Source organism: Lithobates pipiens, unplaced genomic scaffold (assembly GCF_037356315.1).
Source record: "Lithobates pipiens isolate NorthernLeopardFrog02 unplaced genomic scaffold, aLitPip1_a1.2 Scaffold_28, whole genome shotgun sequence".
NCBI lineage: Eukaryota > Metazoa > Chordata > Amphibia > Anura > Ranidae > Lithobates > Lithobates pipiens.
Window position 1 is genome coordinate 162,680,875 of NW_027507789.1, and position 24,144 is coordinate 162,705,018.

General features: G+C 43.1%; 1 protein-coding gene across 2 annotated transcripts in view; it reads right to left on the reverse strand.

The window, feature by feature from the left end:
• Window positions 1-725: 725 nt before the first annotated feature.
• Window positions 726-24,144, reverse strand: part of LRRC3C (leucine rich repeat containing 3C) — a 53,187-nt gene continuing 29,768 nt past the window's right edge. For both annotated transcript variants that reach the window (XM_077459820.1, XM_077459819.1), the window contains exons 2-3: window positions 13,395-14,542; window positions 726-10,940 (exon numbers count right to left, since the gene is read on the reverse strand). In XM_077459820.1, coding sequence (XP_077315946.1) covers window positions 13,683-14,465 — 783 coding nt within the window. In that variant the 5' untranslated portion in view covers window positions 14,466-14,542 and the 3' untranslated portion in view covers window positions 726-10,940; window positions 13,395-13,682. The remainder of the gene's footprint in view (window positions 10,941-13,394; window positions 14,543-24,144) is intronic.

Genomic DNA, 24,144 nt, shown 5'->3' on the forward strand with positions numbered 1-24,144 from the left:
TTACATGAGCGTATACCTATTGAAGTGACTGGCTTCAAGTGATAAACAGAGATGAAAACATCCTCCCACATATGTTGTATCTATTTATCTGCAGCCCTCCCTTCTCTAAAGCCTCCTAAAACACACAAATCAAAGGTTTTCTTTGAGCTCCAGGAGGCAGGGGGAAGAGATCTGATGTCACACACTGTACAGCCTTCACAAATAAGCTTAGTGTAATTTGAGAACTAAATGTAGACAAAGGACACACCCCTGCTACACAATCTCATAGGGAAACAAGTACAGCTAAGATGGTCTATCAACGTCTGTGGAGGTGTGCTGGAGGGGAAGCTGGGCTGTCTCCTGAGATTCTGTGATGTCAGGATATCCCGTAAGAAGGGACTAGTACAGATAGGGGAGAGTTGGGAAACAGAAATCACACTTGGAGCCTTGGATTGAGGCAAACACACACTACAGAGGGATATACCCTGTCCATTTTACATTTCAGAGGTTTACAGCCACTTTAATTTACAACCAGATTTCCATTACAACATACAATATGGTAGCTTTGGTAGCCTTGGTGTGAGAAGCACATGGTATAATCCAGAATGCCCTTTATAAAACTGTTCTCTGCCACAGATCTTCTTGCCGTTATGTAGACTCATTTTCTGGCTACACAATGAAAATGCTTTCATACCCATTACGATGCCACACAAAAATACAATATATTCAGAACACAATAAAAAATATAAACACCACAATTCTGTTTTTAATTTCAATAAAAAATATCTATTTATTCATATATCTAATAATTAAGGCAAGAATCTTTCATTATTAACTGGTTTTTAACATTTTCTTCTACACATAGAACACGGCCTCAGCAGAACCTAAAATGTTATGTATACCTAAGAATAGATGCCAACAGAGCTGGGTTTCTATATAATGTACAGTGATCTTGTTACATTAATAGGTCCCTATCAATTCTATAAGTCCTACCAGGATACGGTTAAGTTCAGCCCATAATCTGCTGAAACTGTGACCAGATCCATCCAATACTTAAGAACTTCAAAAGGTTTACCAATGAAAGTTTTTGTGTGTATTGTAAAGATATATAGTACCCATTTCTATAGGTTAATATATGCTGCTCCCCTCCAATAAAGGGCATAATTCTCCAATGTGGTGGATGGCTGCTTATTCTTGCCTACTGCGGAAAGTTGACTGGTCTTCAGGAACATTGGTAACTAATGACCAACCTTCAGAGTTTGCCTTTCTGCCTCATGCCACTCGCATAACCTAAATAAAGTGGAACTAAACCCTCCTATCCTTTACAGCCAAGGTAGCTGCCATCTTAGCTTCTGTTTGACCTGCCATGTAATCAGTCATGACACCAACCGTTTGATGGCTTGATGGTTCGGTTGAAAGCAAAAGCATCCATGACTGTTATCATTCAGCCTTGAATATAACGGTTTTGGGAAAAAGTTAAATCGATGTGTTTAGTTCTACTTTAAGTTTCAAAATATGTTTGCTGCATAGATCAGTTAGTTAAGAACCCAATCCTACCAGGCTATGAGGCCGCCAACTTTTGGGACTAACCCAACTGCGCAGTAGATACATGGGCAGTTTACTTGACACAATAGCGGTAACCACAGACAGAAGCAAGCTGTCTTTGAGATCTTCATCTGGTAGGACAACAACCAATTCAACTTTCCAACAAACAGTAGGTAAGGACAGAACAGCGCTAGAACTGGGGTAAGGGCACTCCATTAGGAGGGTACTATTTATCCATGAGTAGAGGGTGCCTCACTACAATACTCAAACATTTTCAATTGAGAATAATCAAAATACACCCATTTTTTAGAGGCCACCATGGAAGTCTGAGATCAGAACTGTGCTGAAAAAGTGGGGAATGCTGAGAGAACATCTTATATAACCAATGGATATAATCATTTTTCTGAGATAGAGAGTCTGTTTCCAGTTATTTAAAGGAGTCATCAAGCATTCTTAATGACACCCAAGGGTGCTTTGCAGTATACAGCTTCACAGTTTTTGGTCAATATCGGCATTCATTTGATTATAAATTGCTTACAAAATTCTGTAAATGTTGTACAAAGATTGAATCCCCCATTACCCAAAGATGTCCATTACCATTCATGCTTAAAGGCTTGGGTTTGTGTCACCATCCATTATAAGCAGTGTGTATACCAGGAAGTAAATATTATGTAAATCTTATGTAAATCTATTAGTTACACTCAGGGTATAAAATCTGTTAGGAAAGAAATAGAAATTACTTATTAAATACAAAAAATTGCTCGCAGTGCTGACCTCTGGTGCCTGCTGTTTGTATTGCGCATTATGAAAAAGCTGGATAATGATGTTAGCCTGAAGTTAGGGGTTATGCATGGTAAAAAGTCAATACTGCAGAGAAAAGTGCACTTATGTTTATTTATGATGTCCCGTGTATAATGAAAGAAGCTAGGCATGGGAAGACTCAGGTGAATCATCTACTGTGACATGAATAATTATATTAACAATGATCATGCTAAGCCACAGGTCATGTAGCCTGCTCTCCAGCCTTTGGCAGGCTATGCTGTGGTTTGTAGATCCCCCTCCTGTCCATTTGCTTACTCCTGACATAAACGCTATTGATTAAATCAAGTTTACAAATTTGTTGTATAGTAATGGTGAGGTACAAAACATATTTAAAGCCCAACTCTGGGACTAGTGAAACTCCTGCCTTGTAGTAGGGCTGTGTCTGCACTCAAGGGTTATATGCTCATTAAAGTGTCACTAAACCCACGTCATCAAAAAAAAAAAAATCAATAAATGGTGTATTACATGCTGTTCATACTCAGTCACTGTGACATTTGTTTTCTGTATTCGGCAAAAAACTTGGTTGATCTTGCTGCTCTCTACCTCCCCCTTCTGTTCTTGTTCTCTATTCAGCTAGGGATTTTGCAGCTGTGGTGGCAACTCTGCACATGCTTAGTTTTCATTAACCACTTTAGCCCCGGAAGGATTTACCCCCTTCCCGACCAGAGCAATTTTTGAAATTCGGCACTGCGCTGCTTTAACTGACATTTGCGCGGTCGTGCGACGTGGCTCCCGAACAAAATTGACGTCCTTTTTTTCCCACAAAGAGAGCGTTCTTTTGGTTGTATTTGCTCATCCCTGTGGTTTTTATTTTTTGCGCTATAACCAAAACAATTGCGAAAATTTTGAAAAAAAACGCATTATTTTTTACTTTTTGCTATAATAAATATCCCCCAAAAATAAATAAAAAAACGTTTTTTTCCCTCAGTTTAGGCCGATACATATTCTTTTACATATTTTTAGTAAAAAAAAAAAGTGTTTATTGATTGGTTTGCGCAAAAGTTATAGTGTCTACAAAATAGGGGATAGTTTTATGGCATTTTTATTAATATATTTTTTTTTTACTAGTAATGGCGGCGATCAGCGATTTATATCCTGCGACATTATGGGGGATGCATCGGACAATTTTGACACATTTTTGGGACCATTGGCATTAATACAGCAATCAATGCTTTAAAATTGCATTGGTTACTGTAAAAATGTCACTGGTAGTGAAGGGGTTAACCACTAGGGGGCGGAGAGGGGTTAAGTGTGTCCTAGGGGAGTGTTTCTAACTGACGGGGGTGTGGGCTTGTGTGACGTGGACACTGATTGCTGCTCCCAATGACAGGGAGCAGAAGATCAGTGTCCTGTCATTAGGCAGAACGGGGAGATGCTGTTTACATCGGCATCTCCCCGTTCTTGAGCTCCGTGACACGATTATAGGTCTGCGGGTCCCGCAGGCACAGTCACGGAGCTCGCGGCAGGGAATTTCAAAGTAACGTACGGGTACCTTACTTTGCCCAGCCGTGCCTTTCTGCCGACGTACATATGCCGTCAGGGGTTGACAAGTGGTTAAATTTGTATGCTGAGCATTTACTCCCTATCACATCCGAGCAGCCCATGTAACTATAGAGTCACACATGTGGGCATATACACAGTGGTAAATGTCAGCCCACTCCCCCCTCCTCCTCCATGCTCACTAAGTAAGTAAACACAATCAGGGCGGGATATTACATGTAGATTCATGGAGGCTTTACCTCCCTCTTATTCTAAGACACAGGCTGGGGGGGAAGGGGGTCAACACAGCCTGTAACTGGCAGAAATCTGCCCACACCATGTTATTTCTACAAAATAATAAAGATTTTGTTTCAAATATATATTTGTATACCAATTTAAAACAGTTTATTGATATTATTTATTTTTACTTTTTTTTTTTTTTTACCTGGGACCAGCAGCAGAGAACTATGTTTCCCTGCAGACGGGCTATGAAAAAGCTGAGTCATGTGACAGCTGTATTTCAATTAGGAAAATGGTGCTTAGATGTTTTTTTATGAAAACAATTACAATGCCATCATCCATATACAGAAATAGAAGGGACAATGTAAAATTAAACAGTTTAGGTTTAGTATCACTTTAATATCTAGGGGACAGGAAAAAATCTTTTTCGTTTTAATTTCGTTTTAAAAAAATCGTTTTAATTGCCAATCCTCCCCTCCCTAGCAGATGCCACTTCCCCATGTTCCAACAGTGGACTGTCCCTCTGCGTCCTCATGTCCAATACAGGCCATCTAGCCACCAGAACCCTGCAGAGGGAGAAGAGGTGGTGGGGGCCGGTCTTGCAGCATGGTCGCTGAGGATCAGCTAAGCAAAAATGGTTTTCCCAGTTTACTAGACATAAGCGACCATGTAACCCTTGTAGCACAGGGGCAACCCCACAGCAAGGGAGAATTCTTAAAAAATTGTATGTGTATCTAAAACCAAACCTTTTTTTTTAACCCCTATCTGTTTTACTTTTTTAATATCTACATCCCCATTGGGGTGATTCACTCTCTCTTGAGTGAGGATCACTCAAAAATTTGAGTCATCACTAGAACAAGAATAGAGAGGAAATCTTCCAACAGTCACAATTGTTCTACTGACAACTCATCTCATAAGTGAGTTTCTCTCATTTTGAAGGGATATCCTTTCACTTCTTGTTGTGTCTTGTGGACAAAAAGGAAGGTCCCCAATGGTGTTGACAGATGTAAAAAAATATGGCAGGGGTTTTGTCCATTCACTTCTCTATTCAAAATAAGACAAAAAAGTTATGGGTTTAGATACTGTACACTTTAGCCTGTTGCCCTTTCACGTAATGCATACTGTATTTGCGGCAGCAAAGAACGTGGGCTTTTATTCCCACCCACCACACATATGTATCCATAGGCAGCTGAAGTTTATGTGCTGAGAGCTTGGGACACACAGGAACCAGTGATACCAGGAACTTATGGCTGCGTACACACGAGAGGATTGTCCGTCCAACTAAGTCCGTCAGACAATCCGACAGACAGTCCGTCTACTTTTGAATGAACGGACTTGACCACACACGATGAACAGACAGTCCGCTGAAAGCTTGCGCGATGACGTGTACAGCACGTACGACGGGACTAGAAATACGACGTCCAATACACTGCAATGCAACCTTCGGCCGTGTAAATCCTTTCTGAGCATGCGCCATACTTAGTCCGTCCAACTAGCCTACTCACGAGCGGACTGTCCGCTGAAACCAAAGTTGGACGGACAATTTTACGGAAATTCCGAAAGACTTAGTCCGCCAGACTGTCCGCTGAAAAAGTCCGCTGAAGCCCACACACGAGCGGACTGTCCGCTGAAACACGTTTCAGCGGACTAAGTTGGACGGACAATCCTCTCGTGTGTACGTGGCCTAACATAAAGCAGGTTGCATGGAAAGAGAAGGTGGCCCTAGTGATGCCAGTAAGCAGATGGCCAATGTAGACTAGTCAATGAGTGGTAAGACAGGGGAAGGAGTGAAGTACAGGTTACATTCTAACCATATAATCCTTGTCCATTTAACTTTAGATATACCAAAACTATGTAATATAAGAACCTTCCTAAACTATCCAATCAATCTGTAGCCAATTAGGCAGGCCCTTGTATTACATAGGTGTTGATAAATTGTATAATCAGAATGTAATGTGTGTGGTGAATTTTAGGAAATGAAGGACAGTAGACAGATGCCGCAATGGCAAGAAGATGTAGACATGTGTAATAGTACAATAATGGAAATCTGTGTGTACCACCCTAAGGATATGTATGTTCTGTTTTAGAGAAGCAAAGCTTGTTAGATGATTTGACCCCCATTGGGGTCCCCAATGATAGCTCAAAGACAGGGAATTCCAGATGTGAAGGGGACAGGAATTAGTGACACACACATGTGAACACACCTTTTAAAAATAACACTTTCATTAATGGTGTGAATCATACACCTTAATTAACTAAGCTATTAAAATAATTTTTTTTGCTATAATGACTGTTATTTTCAGCAATGAGAGCAAAAAAAGTCATATGGCTGAAAATATTGTTACAGCAAATAATCCATGTATAATAGCTTAGACCAGGGTTCTCAAACTGGTGGCCCTCCAACTGTTGTAAAATTACAAGTCCCATCATGCCTCTGCCTGTTGGAGTAATGCTTGTAACTGTCAGCCTTGCAATGCCTCGTGGGACTTGTAGTTTTGCAACAGCTGGAGGACCACCAGTTTGAGACCCCTGGCTTAGATAATTAAAGCAGTAATAAACCCAAAACCAAATACATTGAAGATATTGCAGCTTACTATTCCTTAAACATGGTGGCAGCATTTGTTTCCTTTTTTTAGGCTTTTTTTCCTTTTATTTTTACCTGGTGATCCACCTAGTAACACACTTCCTGTCTTAGCCCTTGTACACACGGTCGGACATTCCGATGGACAATGTCCGATCGGACCGTGTTGTCGGATAATGTGTGGGCTTCATCGGACTGTTTCCGTCGGAGTATCCGACGGACCAAGTTTTCCAGCTGGGCTATAAAATTTTCCGACAACATGATCCGATCGGACTTTGTCCGATCATGTGTAGAGAATTCCGATCGGACAAAGTGCCATGCATGCTCAGATCAAATTCCTAGACCAAAGCTATTGGCTACTAGCCTGAATGTAGTCCCGTCCTAACGAAATAACGTCATCAGGTTAAGTACGATCGGATTTTCTGACAACTTTGTCTGACTGTGTGTATGCAACAGTTTCGGACAAAATCCGTCAGACAAAATCCGACGGATTTGGTTGTTGGAATGTCTGACTGTGTGTACAAGAGCTTAGGGTGTCTCCACGCTGCATGGAGAAGCAACAGATACACCGTTGGACAGCAGCATTGTGAGTCTATGGAGAGGGCAGTGTTAAGCCTGGTACACATTGGCCAAATGCCGGATGGCATCGGCAAGTTCAATTAAAACCGACCAACATTCAGCCTGTGTGTGTGTATGGCAGCCAGTCCGACAGACGCTGGCCATTTGGTCAGCTTTTGTCAGACGAGCATACTGGAAAGCCAGCAGCTGACTAGCTCCTGATCAGTTCTCTCAGCCAGTGACTAGAATGTTCTGCCGGGGGGGGGGGGGGGGCACCTTTTTGTCAGAACACAACAGCTCAGTGGGAGAGATCACTGGATCATTAGTACAGCGGCTCCAAACAGAGCTGACAGCCTGCTGTGTGTGTACCAGGCTTTGGATGCACTGACAGGTTTATATGGACTAAAAAAATCAAAGCCAAACTTTTCCTTTTGGAATAAATGTTTTACATAAATCATTGTAAGCACTCCTGTCAGTGGTAAATGGTTTATCTCAGGGGTGGGAAACCTGGGGCCCTCCAGCTGTTGTGGAACTACATTTCCCATGAGGCATTGGCTGGCAGTTACAATTACTCCCAGAGGCATGATGGGACTTGTAGTTCTACAACAGCTGGAGGGCCCAGGTTGCCTAGCTTTGGTTTATCTCACCCCCACTTGCATCTGCTTTAGCAGACAGCTTGGTCTGGTATAGGAAGTTGTAAAATAACAGATTTACTGGTTGGATCACCAGGTGAAAACAAAGGGAAAAAAGCCTAGAAAATTGGTAAGATGCAGTATATTACTTTTTGGTTTGGGGCTTATTACAGCTTTAAAGCCCCACACGCATACCAAATCAATTCTTAGCTGTTTGGCTTGGTGTGAAAACAAGATGCCATATAGGAAAATAGTCATGGTGGCTCCATGTAGATCCACTATTCTATGTGCAGTGTTAGTACCACTAGAGTCAATCCAACTGTGTACATGGCACATGGCCAGAAGTAACCACACACAACGTAATTTCACTTATACAAATACAATGTTTTAAACCAACTAATCTCAATTTTGGAGGAGCTTGGTTGGGTTGCTTCACAAATACAAAACAGAATGATATCATGCTGAAGACGTAGGTCCTATCTCTTGAGTATACAATGGCAGGCACAAGGATCGAAATGGCCCACTGAATGGCTCTGTGGCCAGATCCACTGAGAAAAAAAGTCCGACCCTAGTTAGGGGGACGATGGCAGCATCAAGCTTATTTGTAAAGGCTTTAAAGTTGTTTTTTTGTACACATCGTTAATGCCAAAGAAAGGATCCCCAAATGAAAACTGTTGTAGTAAATATAAATATCAGTTTTTCATGTAACCCTGGCTTCTATCCCAGTTATCAGTTACTGTGTGTCATGTAAGTAACCTACAATAGAGGCAAGACTGTTTTCAGTTAACTGATAAACAGAAGAGATTTAAAGCAGAGTTCCACCCAAAAAAGGAACATCTGCTTTAGGTGAAGGTGACCCCTGACATCACACATTTGGCATGTCATTTTTTGGGAGGGGGAGTGGTTACCTTCTTTTTACAGGCACCCAGCTCCCACTTCCTCCACGGCACCAGAAGGAAGTTCACCTATCCCCCTCCCTCCATGCAATCTTCAGGGAAACGTCACAGGACCCAGAAGATTGCCCGATCATTCACAGCGTGCAGCGTGGCTCACACATGCGCAGTGCATGCCTGGCTGTGGCTTCACAGCCGGGCGCCTACAGTCAGAATGCCGGTGCCGCGGAGAGGAGGGGGAGAGAAGCGAGGCTTTGTTCGCCCCCATTGCTGGACCGTGGGACAGGTGAGTGTCCGATTATTAAAAGTCAGCAGCTACACTTTTTGTAGCTACTGACTTTTATTTGGGTGGAACTCCGCTTTAAAGCAGAACTAAACCCTCCTGTCCTTTACAGCCAAGGAAGCCGCTATATTAACCTCCCTTTGATCTGCAGTTGCACATGTGACCAGTTATGACAGCAGCCATATGATATCTTGACAACTTGGTTGAGAGCACAAGCAACTGTGACAGTTATCAATTACGGCATGCCTTGAATGTAACTGCTTTAAATCGATGGCTTTAGTTATGCTTTAAGAACACATGTATCAAGCTAAAGGAAGGAAATAAAGACAAGCTATGGGCTCTGTTTATTTCGCACTGTGTGCAGTTGGCTAACTGGCAATTCTATTTTATTTTCTGTTGGTTAAAGCTGAACTTCGCATGTAAGTATATTCCTCAATAACCACAAAGGATATAAATCCACTTTGTGTGCACCAACTACCTTTCCCAACCCATATATCGCCAAAAGAAATGAACCAAAAGTAACAGTGCCATCATCAACGTACTGCACATAGCTTGTGCTGACAGCACAGCTGTAAGAGGGACTGGCAGGTCCATCCACTACAGGCAGAATGCAGAAAAATACAAAAGGAAGGCAAAGACAAGACCAATCATCTTGCACAAAGAAAGAGATCAGCAGTGACTGGTCTTTGCTACAGGAAGCTCTTGCACAGAGGCAGTTTAAAGCTGGGTAATTGCTCAGATAAGAAAAAAGTGCACAAAGCCACCAAGATTCAAGTAAGAATACACGTCTCTTGTATTTAGGCAAAATTTGCTTATCCCAGAGTTTAGCTTTAATGTAATCAGGTCAGTGAAAGATGATTGGCTGTTATATATGTATTGCACTTTGGCTTAAAGAAATGCCTATAATTAGTATTAATTTATGATTTCAGTGCTTTGCTGTGGGGTAACCTGTTTAATGTACCTGTAGTATGCATCTGTATTAACTCTCATGGTATTTATATGATTACAGTTTTATTGTTTATGAAGGAAATAGTGCAGAAGAGGCTTCTTTAGTAAGGCAAAAAGCATCCTGTACAGTATGTTGCAGTAACCCAGAGAAACGAACCTGCTTTTCTAGTTTTGAATGCTTTCAACCAGTGGTCTCCAAACATGGACCCAGGGGCCATATTCAGGTCTTTGCTTTCCTTTACTTTTCTTCCCACTGATACAATACACTATTCCCCCGACTGAAACAAACAATGGGGCACAGTTCCAGCTATTGACAATGGCACGGGGGCAATATTTCTCCCATTGATGCCAACGATGGGGTGCTATTTCTTAAACTAACATCAACGATGGGGCATCATTCCTCCCACTGATACCAACAATGGGGCACTATTCCCCCCACTGACACCAACAATGTGACACTAATCCTTTTACTGACACCAATGATGGGGCACTATTCCTCCCACTGATACCAAAGATGCATTGTTTACTCCCACTGACGCCAGGACAAATTCAACTCCCAATGGCCACAGTCCAGCTCCCTAAAGTGTGAAGGACACTAAACTGGACCTGTGTTTAGAAAGTTTAAACTAATCAGTGGTGGAATCTTATTGGTAACGTTTGCTTACTACATGCTGCAGATCATCATTGCTCTTTAGACTGCTTTAAATAGGGTTGGTCACAGATGAACATAGGACTTCAAACATATTAAAGTGCCCACAGCTTCCTTTCTCATTGAGTAGGATAGGCCAAGTTGGAAAGTCTGTGTGTGATAACAGGTGCTTATTACAACATATGGAAATTTATGTTACTACAGTACTTTCTAAGGTACCCCTAAGCAGCCCTAACTTGCCAAAGAGTCACATTGGGAAGCTTGATGAGAGAGAAACCAGAACATTTATGGCCAGAAGTTTTTTTTTTTTTTCATTTTCTTTCTGCTCACTCTGAGGCCGCGTACACACGCGCGGACTGTTCGCCCAACCTTGTTCGGCAAACAGTTTGTCAAACAGTCCGCTCAAAATTTGCATGAGCGGACTTGCCCACACACGAGCGGACTGTTTGACGAACAAGGTTGGGCAAACAGTTCGCTCAACTTTTGAAATGAACGGACTCGCCCACGTAAGGAGGAGGCAAATCCGCCCATTTCGAGCGCGTGTACAGGTAGGCGGGGCCCGCGAAGGAGACGTCGCGGGCTCCGCCGCCTGGAATGGGCTTAAAGGGGAACCCCAACGCCGAAAAAAATCGGCGTGGGGGTTCCCCCCAAGTCCACACCAGACCCTTGTCCGAGCACGCTACCCGGCCGGCCAGGAAAGGGGGGCGAGCGAGCGCGCCCCCCCTCCTGAGCCGTACCAGGCCGCGTGCCCTCAACATGGGGGGTGCCTTGGGGAAGGGGGGGCCGCGCGGCCCCCCCACCCCAAAGCACCTTGTCCCCATGTTGATGAGGACAAGGGCCTCTTCCCGACAACCCTGGCCGTTGGTTGTCGGGGTCTGCGGGCGGGGGGCTTATCGGAATCCGGGAGCCCCCTTTAAGAAGGGGGCCCCCGGATACCGGCCCCCCACCCTATGTGAATGAGTATGGGGTACAATGTACCCCTACCCATTCACCTGTGAAATAAAGTACAAATAAAAACACAACACAGGGGGAAAAAATATTTTATTGCACAGCCGGGGGTCTTCCGTCTTCGGGGGTCTTCTCGCCGGACTCCTCCGCTATGTGTGTGTAGCTCTTTTGCCAGCGGAGGAGTCCGGCTTTCTTCCTCCCCGCCGCCGGCCTCTTCTCCCGACTTCGGGGGTCTTGTCCCCCTCTTCGGTTCTTCTGCCGGGCCACCGCGCCTGGTCCGGTGGCCCGGTCTTCTGTCGCCGTCTTCCGTTCTTCTGTCGCCGCCTTCGGTTCTTCTGCCGGACCACCGCGCCTTCTTGTAGCTCTTTTACAGGCGGTGGCCCGGTCTTCTGTCGCCGCCTTCCGTTCGTGTTCTTCTTCTTGTTCTTCTTGTTCTTCTCCAGGCGATGTTGACACGTCGCTCCCTCCGGCCGGAATGCCAGAGCCGCCCTGCGCTGTGACTTATATAGTGACAATGGGGCGGGGTCACATGGTATATGTCACATGGGTTGATGTCACATGGTGACCCCGCCCCCTTACGATGTCATAGTCCCCATGTGACATCAACCCATGTGACCAACCCATGTGACATATACCATGTGACACCGCCCCATTGTCACTATATAAGTGACCGCACAGCGCGTCCCCGGCATTCCGGCCGGAGAGCTCGTCGAGTCAACATCGCCTGGAGAAGAACAAGAAGAACAAGAAGAAGAACAAGAACGGAAGGCGGCGACGGCGACAGAAGACCGGGCCACCGCCTGTAAAAGAGCTACAAGAAGGCGCGGTGGCCCGGCAGAAGAACCGAAGGCGGCGACAGAAGAACGGAAGACGGCGACAGAAGACCGGGCCACCGGACCAGGCGCGGTGGCCCGGCAGAAGAACCGAAGAGGGGGACAAGACCCCCGAAGTCGGGAGAAGAGGCCGGCGGCGGGGAGGAAGAAAGCCGGACTCCTCCGCTGGCAAAAGAGCTACACACACATAGCGGAGGAGTCCGGCGAGAAGACCCCCGAAGACGGAAGACCCCCGGCTGTGCAATAAAATATTTTTTCCCCCTGTGTTGTGTTTTTATTTGTACTTTATTTCACAGGTGAATGGGTAGGGGTACATTGTACCCCATACTCATTCACATAGGGTGGGGGGCCGGTATCCGGGGGCCCCCTTCTTAAAGGGGGCTCCCGGATTCCGATAAGCCCCCCGCCCGCAGACCCCGACAACCAACGGCCAGGGTTGTCGGGAAGAGGCCCTTGTCCTCATCAACATGGGGACAAGGTGCTTTGGGGTGGGGGGGCCGCGCGGCCCCCCCCTTCCCCAAGGCACCCCCCATGTTGAGGGCACGCGGCCTGGTACGGCTCAGGAGGGGGGGCGCGCTCGCTCGCCCCCCTTTCCTGGCCGGCCGGGTAGCGTGCTCGGACAAGGGTCTGGTGTGGACTTTGGGGGAACCCCCACGCCGTTTTTTTTCGGCGTTGGGGTTCCCCTTTAAGCCCATTCCAGGCGGCGGAGCCCGCGACGTCTCCCTCGCGGGCCCCGCCTACCTGTACACGCGCTCGAAATGGGCGGACTTTCCGAGCGGGAACAGTCCGCTCATTTCGAAAGTACAGCGGACAAGCCCACACACGGGCGGACTGTTCGCTCAAACACAGTTTCAGCGGACAGTTTTTCGGAATTTCCGAAAGACTTTGTCCGTCCAACTGTCCGCTGAAACTGTCCGCTGAAAGCCCACACACGAGCGGACTGTCCGCCCAAACACTGTTCAGCGGACAAGGTTGGGCGAACAGTCCGCCCGTGTGTACGCGGCCTGACATTTAATTTATTCCATGTCTAGATTATACCATATTCAATTTACACGATCTAGGTGTTCTTTAAAATATTTAACCAGGGTCAAGGATCATCCTTAATAAAAAAAATGATATGGACTGTACAAACCAATTCATCAATCGCTATTCGTTTTTCCCACCTGGATGTTTCAATAGAAGGCTATTTAAGCCAAAAAGTATTAAAGTTGTAAATAGCAAAAGATAAATAAGTTTATACTTTATCTGAGTGACCTGTCCATAAATATAAAGTCCTATGCTCTGTCCACAGGTCAAACCACAGTGCTAAGTGTTGAGGGCTCCTCTGTGTTCCTCTGCTTGCTGGGCAGGGATTTAAGGTACTCCAGATGACGCCGAGCATCCTCCTGGTTTTGACGTACATAATACACCAAGTAGGAAATGACCATGGCAAACCAACCAAACATCGTGACAAGCATGGCCACGTCCGTGGTTTTCTTATAAGCATTGCACAGGTCAATATCTTTGACCACTTGAAGGAAGGGCTTGCCAGCATGTTCCTCCAGTACAGAACTAGCACAAACAATTCCACTGGATGAACTGGGGTCCAACTCTACCATCCTTATGAGTTCTTGAAGATCACAGTCACACATCCAAGGGTTGCCAGAAAGATTTGTTCTTGCTTTCAGGTTAGCAAAGACCTCCTTGTTGACAGACACTAGTTTGTTGGAAGACAGGTCTAAGGAGTGTAAATGGTCACTTAAGCTCCTGAAAGCTGTAACATCCAAACGACCCAAGAAATTGTGGGACAGGTCTAGCTCCATAAGAACAGGGAGATTGCGGAAAGAATCTGATGGGAGGTAGGTGATCTGATTGAAGTCTAGGTACAGTCTGTTGGTGTCATTGGGAATGTCTTTGGGTACTTCTGTAAGCTGAGCATTGCTGCAACGCAAAGTCTTGTAGCCATCCTCCTGGGAGGCATGACAGCCCTTGGGGAAAGTCGTAGCTGACTGGAAGCAGAGGGACATAAGGACCAAGCTGTGTAACAATAGCCATGTTGCTAATGAGCGCCGGAGGTACCAGTCCAAGAAAGGCATGGCCGGCCAGCAGCATACTCAAGAGAGAGGTGGTTGGAAAGATGAGGCTCTGGACTTATTGGGTGTTCATATGATGCCTGTAACAAAGGAACCAAAGAGTAAGTATAGTACCATGCATGATATTACACAGGCAAAATTACGTTACAAGATATCAGGACATATATTTCTTCCATCCTTTCAATGCAATGGTATATGGACATGTACCTCTCCACTCTTCCTAATGCATTGATATCAGGACACATTCCTGGTCACTCTTCCTAATGCACTGATATAAGGACACATACCTCTCCCGTTCTTCTAATGCACTGATATCAGAACATATGCCTCTCCACTCTTCCTAATGCACTGTTATAAGGACATATACCTCTTCCATCCTTCTAATACATTGGTATCAGGACACATATCTCTCCACTCTTCCTAATGCATTGACATAAGGACACATACTTCTTCCACCCTTATAATGCAAGGATATCAGGACATATAACTCTCCACTCTTCATAATGCATTGATTAAAGAATGTATACCTTTCCACTCTTAAGATATTGATATCATGACACATATCTCTCCCTATCTCCTAATGCAGATTTCATGACAAGTACCTTCCCTCTCATACTAATATAGAGATACCCAGACATATACCTCTTCTGCCTAATACACAAATGTCAGGACACTTACCTCTCCCCTTTTCCTAATACATGTGTTGGGTGCAGTGTGGTGTGGTAGGCAGTAAACACATAGAGTCCCCATTTCCAAAGAAAGTTGTATTGAAACAGAAGGTTAACAGTACAAACAGGTCCAACGGGGAAGCACACTTGTCAGGTGCTACTTTCAACTATGCAGCAGGTAGACAGCAGTCTGAAGACAAGGGATGCCGACCACATCTGTCACGAGGAGTGAATTGCGGCCTGGCCAGACCGACCCAGAGGACTATCTTCCTATAAAGGTAGACATGGTCCCTGCTCTCTCCCTTCTTCTCGGGAACGTCTCTCTATCACTGGCACCTTCCTTGCCAGATGGGGAACCTGTCCTCACCATGTCTACTCACATAAAAAGTGCCAATCCCAGGGGTGAGAGTCTTAAATAGACTCTGCTTGACCCAAATATGGACTCCAAGGTCAGATAGTGCATGTCCATCCAACCGGATCACTGCACCCGATGACCAAGGAAGTCATAGAGAAACCCAGCTTTTCTGGAAGTTCTCTCCCATCTGCATTGTCACTGCGGTTGAGTGCCACTTTCAGTGAAGATACAGACTGTACCTGCCTACACACAGATGTCAGAATACTTACCTCTCCCCTTCTCCTAAAAAACAAATGTAGGGGCACATACTTCTTCATGACTCCTAATACACAGATACCGTTATCAGGCCACCCCTATCCTCCTCCTAATGCACAAATATCAGGAAACCTCTCTTCTGTAAATACACAGGTACCTTTCACCTCCTCCTAATACACAAAGATCAGAACATATGCTTTTTCATCTACTCTGAGCACATCCAGTTAAGTTGCGTCCCTTCTTTTGTCTGCCATATGCAAGAGATACAACTATTTTCCTATACTGTGATTTGACTAGACATTTATTTATGTAGTATTTTCAAGCACCAGCGGCAACTGACAACATGATTATGTAGAGGTAGATTTTATATTACATAACCAAAACAAAGCCTTGATTCACCCCTCTGAAGTTTTACTAATCAATTGGTATGTCAGTTGATCAGCATCCCACAGTCCTTCACCAACAGAAAATTGGATATACAGCAACTCACTTGCAGGGCTAATTGTAGGGTGGGCATTATTGGTCAGGAAATGTATCTCTATGTACACTGATATTTGATTCTGTTCACAGGCAAGCAGTGACTGAATGCCAGCTCCATTTATCCATCAAGATAAATAAGCCTGTCATTCATAAGGAGAAAGCAAAGCAGTAAAGCAGTTAGCTACTTCAGCTCCCATGTTGCCTCAACAAGCCCTTGGAGCCCATACATGAGCCAATTGTTGCCAAAGACTAGACAATAATAAATCAGAGAGTATGCTTACATTTTATGTTGCCATCATCCCCATACAGTACATATAGGACAATAAACCCCTTTTGTTTGTGGGATTTTACAGCAACGCAATTATATAAACCAATTACAAAGATGTCTGCAATCTTAATTTGTGCAAAAATTTACAAAAATAAATAAAATCAAGCAGATTGGTTACAGCTGTTCATTCATATAATGTACAACATCATATTATGAACCAGTAAAGTGAGATATTTCTACATCTGTCATCAACACTGGACTGCATAACTTGCAAAAAAAAATTTGTGACAATGCGTTTTGAAGTACATAGTATGTAATACGAATGTGGTGGAGGAAGAAAAAAGACATTTGTATTTTAAAACGTGTTGGCTGTTTCTGTCATATAAATTTATTTTTTTAAGTTCTTTGGTCCAGTGCTGACAACTAGAGATGGAAGGGCCTGGAAAAAAAATGAAAAAGTAGGGAGAAAGTTGTTTTTTCAAAGTTGTTTTTTTCTGAGAAAATTGGGAAAAAAATATGTGTAATATGTTCTTTTACAATAAGTAATATATCTATGACATGGTATTCAAACTATATAACATGTAAAGTCTTAAATTATTGCGAGTTCTCTCAGCTAAAGTCAAGCAAATCCTGGAATACAGTTCAAGTAACACTATACTTATTAATGCAGTTCTCAAACAAGAGAAATATGTATTTCTGCCGCTAGATAGCACTGCAGGGGGAAAGCTCCAGTTTAATTTGCTTGTGGGCTCCATCTTGTACTTCCTACAGTTGGGGGATTGTTGAAATACAGTAGATGATAGTTTCTGTCCTCTCAGACCTTAATTCACAGGTACAAGGGTACATTGGACTGACAAATTAGTTTATCTTATTTAACCTTTAAATGATTCCCATTAATTTTCTCCACCATCACAACATAATATTTACCTACAGTGGTGTGAAAAAGTGTTTGCCCCCTTCCTCATTTCCTGTTCCTTTGCATGTTTGTGACACTTAAGTGTTTCGGAACATCAAACCAATTTAAACAATAGTCAAGGACAACACAAGTAAACACAAAATGCAATTTGTAAATGAAGGTGTTTATTATTAAAGGTGAAAAAAAATCCAAACCATCATGGCCCTGTGTGAAAAAGTGATTGCCCCCCTTGTTAAAACATACTATAACTGTGGTTGTCCACACCTGAGTTCAATTTCTCTAGCCATACCCAGGCCTGATTATTGCCACACCTGTTCACAATCAAGGCATCACTTAAATAGGAGCTGCTTGACACAGTAAGGTCCACCAGAAGATCCTTAAAAGCTACACATCATGCCGAGACCCAAAGAAATTCAGGAACAATTGAGAAAGAAAGTAATTGAGATCTATCAGTCTGGAAAGGGTTATAAAGCCATTTCCAAAGCTTTGGGAATCCAGCGAACCACAGTGAGAGTCATTATCCACAAATGGCGAAGACATGGAACAGTGGTGAACCTTCCCAGGAGTGGCCGGCCGCCCAAAATTACCCCAAGAGCGCAGCGACGACTCATCCAAGAGGTCACAAAAGACCCCACAACAACGTCCAAGGAACTGCAGGCCTCACTTGCCTCAGTTAAGGTCAGCGTTCATGCCTCCACCATCAGGAAAAGACTGGGCAAAAATGGCCTGCATGGCAGAGTTCCAAGGAGAAAACCACTGCTGAGCAAAAAGAACATCAAAGCTCGTCTCAATTTCTCCACAACACATCTTGATGATCCCCAAGACTTTTGGGACAACATTCTGTGGACCGATGAGACAAAAGTGGAACTCTTTGGAAGGTGTGTGCCCAAGTATATCTGGCGTAGAAGGAACACTGCATTTCATAAAAAGAACATTATACCAACATTAAAATATGGTGGTGGTAGTGTGATGGTCTGGGGCTGTTTTGCTGCTTCAGGACCTGGAAGACTTGCCGTGATAAAAGGAACTATGAATTCTTCTGTCTACCAAGAGATCCTGAAGGAGAATGTCTGACCATCTGTTCGTGTACTCAAGCTGAAACGAACTTGGGTTCTGCAGCAGGACAATGATCCTAAACACACCAGCAAGTCCACCACCGAATGGCTGAAGAAAAACAAATTTAAGACTTTGGAGTGGCCTAGCCAAAGTCCTGACCTGAATCCTATTGAGATGTTGTGGTATGACCTTAAAAAGGCCGTTCATGCTCGAAAACCCTCTAATGTAACTGAATTAGGACAATTCTGCAAAGATGAGTGGGCCAAAATTCCTCCAGGACGCTGTAAAAGCCTCATCGCAAACGCTTGCTTGCAGTTGTTGCTGCTAAGGGTGGCCCAACCAGTTATTAGGTTTAGGGGGCAATCACTTTTTCACACAGGGCCATGATGGTTTGGATTTTTTTTCACCTTTAATAATAAACACCTTCATTTACAAATTGCATTTTGTGTTTACTTGTGTTGTCCTTGATTATTGTTTAAATTGGTTTGATGTTCCGAAACACTTAAGTGTCACAAACATGCAAAGGAACAGGAAATGAGGAAGGGGCAAACACTTTTTCACACCACTGTATAGTCTGGTCAGTAAATTGTATTCTCTTTTCTGAGAGCAAAGCTGCAATTTGCAAATATTACGAGAAGAAATATTCTTTTCCAAATGCTACAAGGATAACAAAAGGTGCCCTAAAGACACTAAAAAATACTTTATGGAATAAAATGATGAGGACCAGAATAAAAGTGCAAGAAGCTTTTCCCTCCAGAGTTCCCATTCCAGAAACACTCTTTCTGCTGCTTCTGGATCAACACAACGGGGTTGATTTACTAAAACTAGAGAGTGCAAAATATGGTGCTGCCATGCATAGAAACCAATCAGCTTCCAGGTTTTTTTTTTGTCAAACTTAACCGCTTCAGCCCCGGAAGGTTTGGCTGCTGAATGCCCAGACCATTTTTTGCGATTCGCACTGCGCCGCTTTAACTGACAATTGCATGGTCGTACGACATTGTGCCCAAACAAAATTGACATACTTTTTTTCCCACAAATAGAGCTTTCTTTTGGTTGGTTTTTGATCATCTCTGCAGTTTTTATTTTTTGCGCTATAAACAAAAAAAGAGCCACAATTTTGAAAAAAAACCCACAATATTTTGTACTTTTTGCTATAATAAATATCCCCCTTTTTTTTAAAAAGCAAATTTTTTTTCCCAGTTTAGGCAAATATGTATTCTCCTACATATTTTTGGTAGTAGAAATCGCAATAAGCGTATATTGATTGGTTTGCACAAAAGCTATAGCGTCTACAAAATAGGGGATAGATTTATAGCATTTTTATTATTATTTTATTTCGTGGCGGCGATCTGTGATTTATATCGTGACTGCGACATTATGGCGGACACATCGGACAGCTTTGACACATTTTTGGGGCCACTGGCATTTATACAGCGATCGGTGCTATAAAAATGCATTGATTACTGTAAAAATGTCACTGGCAGTGAAGGGGTTAACACTAGGGGCGATCAAGGGGTTAACTGTGTTCCCTGCTACATGTTCTAGCTGAAGGGGGAGTGGCACTTGCTAGGGGAAGAGATAGATTGGTGTTCATACTTTGTATGAACACACGATCAGTCTCTTCTCCCCTCAGAGATTGCGGTTCTCGCCGTGTCACAAGCGATCGCCGGGCACTCGCATCGGCTCTGGAGAGTGAGCAGCGAGCGCGCACCCCTAGTAGCCACAATAAGAAGCGACGTAACATGATGGCGATTCGCACAGCTGAGCTATGTTGCTGCAGTAAAACTGTGGCGGCTGGTCGGCAAGTGATTAATTGAACTAATTGAAGTTAGAAAGCTGATTGGCTACCATGCACAGTTTCACCAGATTTTACATTTTTCAGTAAATCAACCCTAAAGTGTTTCTCCACCAGCAGCATCTTCAGGTCAGGAAGTGTTGTAAATCACGGCCTCCAAAAAATACACAATCCCAATATATGCTTCTGGATCAACATTGTCAATGACTGAAAATGCATATTGGCAGGAAGCGTTTAAATTATTGTACGAGAAGGGGGTGGTTACCTGTTCTCATGTATAGTTTAAGTGTTCTTAACATATACAGCTCATGTGATTCCATTTGAAATAAAAAATAAAAGTTTTAAAAGCAAGTTTAATTTATATACTGAAAAAGCTGTACATTTATTTCAAACATAATACTTTAATATATATTGCAATTCACATTCCCAGTTACAAAACGACTTTCAATTTGTAACACTACACTACGCTGAATTTTTTTAAATTTTTTTTTCGAAAAATTGCTTCAAAATTTCTGGGAACTTTACAATCTATTGACGACAGATTTAGGAATGTCTCACTTTATTGGTTCATACTGTGATGTTGTACAAGAATTAACAGCTGTAACCAATCTTTATGGTTTTAAAGAGCTTTTCAAATTTTGTACAAAGACATTTTCGTAAATTTGTTCATATATTTGTGTTGCTGTAAAATCCCAGTAACAAGAGGGGTTTATCGTCCCATATTGCCAAAGACTAGGACAATTTGGCCCTAAATGGATATGTAATTTAAAACTTTTATCTCTGGAGGGTTATATCACCCACAACATATAATATCTGTTGAGACTGCAGCACAGATCACTCATTTTTTTGTGCTCTTATAGGGCACAGGTACTTGGCAACAGGGCTTTTGGGTTTGGGTGCCAATATTTTTGTGGCAAGAGAAATATGGCATCAGTGATGGCATATTGATGCTAGCTTTTGAGCCTAGGCTAAAGTGCCTTGAAAAAGTATTCATACCCCTTGAAATTTTCAACATTTTGTCATGTTACAACCAAAAACGTAAATGTATTTCATTGGGATTTTACGTGATAGACCAACACAAAGTGGCACATAATGGAACTCTCTAGATGTGTAAAGCTGGTAGAGACATCCCCAAAAAGACTTGCAGCTCTAATTGCAGTGAAAGGTAGTTCTACAAAGTATTGAGGGGGGCTGAACACAAATGCACACCACACTTTTCAGATATTTATTTGTAAAACAATTTGAAAACCATTTATCATTTTCCTTCCACTTCACAATTATGTGCCACTTTGGGGGTTATTTACAAAAGGGAAATCCACTTTGCACTACTAAGTGCAAACTACAAGTGCAAAGTGCACTTGAAATTGTACTGAAAGTGCACTTGGAAGTGCAGTCGCTGTAAATCTGAGGGGTAGATCTGAAATGAGGGGAATCTCTGCTGGTTTTGTTATCTAATCATGTGCAAGCTAAAATACTGTTTTATTTTCCTTGCATGCCCCCCTTGTATCTACAGCGACTGCATTTCCAAGTGAACTTTTAGTGCAATTTCAAGTGCACTTTGCACTTGTGACATGCAATTGTAGTGCAAAGTGGATTTGCCATTAGTAAATAACCCCCTTTGTGTTGGTCTATCACATAAAATCCGAATAAAATACATTTACGTTTTTGGTTGTAACATGACAAAATGTGGAAAATTTCAAAGGGTGTGAATACTTTTTCAAGGTAACTGTAATGAGTTAAGCTTAGGGTCACAATTTAAAGAATTATGCTTGAGTAACCTTTCTTAATCACTTGACCTCTGGAAGAATTGTAACCCCTTAATGACCAGGCCATTTTTTGCTAAATGACACTGCGTTACTGTCATGCAACACTGTACCCAAATAAAATGTATGTCCTTTTTTTCTCACGTAGAGCTTTCTCTTGGTGGTATTTGATCACCACAGCGGTTTTTAATTTTTTGCGCTATAAAAAAAAAGACTGAGAATTTTGAAAAATATATATATATATTTTACTTTCTGCTATAAAACATATCCAATGGAAAAACTTAAAAAATTGAATTTCTTGATAATTTTAGGCCAATATGTATTATACTACATATTATTGATGAAAAAAAAATCCAAATAAGTGTATATTGATTGGTTTGCGCAAAAGTTACAGCATCTACAAACTATGGGGGATATACTGGAATTTTTATTTATTACTTTTTTTTTTTCTTCTAGTAATGGCAGAGGAGATTTCACAGGTAAGGAGGGGATTTTACAGATAAGGGGTGTCTGTAGATAAAAACAAAATGTGCAGCGCTGAATAAAGTTGGATAATGCCCTTGCTACAGTATAGATGTAGGCCATTTACACCATTTACATACCACATGAAGCCTGATTAGAATACTCCCAGGACGTTGCTAAGTGAGGCCTAGTCATTGCTGATCGCTGCCACCATCACAGGAATTTGCCTTTTCTCACATATTCATTCTCTCCCCTGATGCAGTAGCTCTGAGCTCAGCGTTTGAGAGCTCAGTCCTGTGATGGTGGAGGTGAGCAGTAATGACTAGGCCTCACTTAAAGAGGCCCCTAAAAAAGAAATTAAAGTCACCAGTTACAAATACAAATTACAAAAGCTGCCGCCGCCACCTTACCTGAGGAAAACCGGCAGTGAAGCCTTGCGACTTCGCAGCCAGCCTCCTAAAGTGCTTGCGTGAATAGCGCTGAGCTTTCTCAATGGGCTGGTTGCGGGAGGAAGGAGCCGAACCTCCAGCTCATTTCACTATGGCAAACTGAACTGGAAGTGGGAGTGGGTAACTGTGAAAACGAGGTACCTGCTCCCCCCAAAAGGTGCCAAATGTGGCAGTGGAAGTGGGAGGAGGCAGATAAGTGCAGCTTCCCTTTTTGGGTGGAGCTCTGCTTTAATACCATACTGGGAGTATTCTAGTAAGGCTTCAGGAGGTGCGTAAATGGCCTACACCATGGGTGCTCAACCTGTGGCCTTTCAGCTGTTGCAAAACTACAAGTCCCATGAGGTATTGCAAGACTGACAGGTACAAGCATGACTCCCAAAGGCAGAGACATGATGGGACCTGTAGTTTTCGAAACAGCTGGAGGCCTGGTCATGGCCTATGCCTATAGCAAGGGCATTATTCAGCTTTAGACAGAGCTGCACAGTTTGTTTTTATCTACAGATACTCGCTTATCTGCATAGGCAGTTTTTTTGGTAAAGGTGAACTAACCCTTTAAGTAAACCAAGAACACTGCCATTTGATGTTACAATCACCCAACAGCACCCCCCCCCCCCAAAATAATACAATACAGATTGGGGTGAACAGGCAACATTTATTAACCACCATTAAAGTGTTACTAAACCCAGGACCCTGCATTCACTATACCTGGTCTCCCACAGTACACAGAACATGGAAATGCAATTATGTAAGTAAATCCAAACTGCTAAATAACCTTTCTCATTAGCAGTATATACAGGCATACCCCACTTTTAAGTACACAATGGGGTTTATTTACTAAAGCTAGAAAGTGCAAAATCAGGCTCACTTCTGCATAGAAACCAGCGAGCTTACAGGTTTTTTTTTTTTTTACCAAAGCTTAATTGAACAAGCTGAGGTTAGAAGCTCATTGGTTTCTATGCAGAAGTGAGCCTGATTTTGCACTTTCCAGCTTTTAGTAAATAAACTCCATTGTGTACTTAAAAGTGGGGTATGCCTGTAGCAGTCTTGTGACTTCTAGCAATGTCCAGCCAAGCACTGGTTAAAGCTTGTAGGAGGAGTGTTCTGTCTGCCCTATTCGACTGCAAGACCCCTGACTCCCTGTCTGGACAGTGCTGATCGCCCTGTGCTAATCACATGCACAAAAAAACCTCTCTACCAATATACACCAAACTGAGC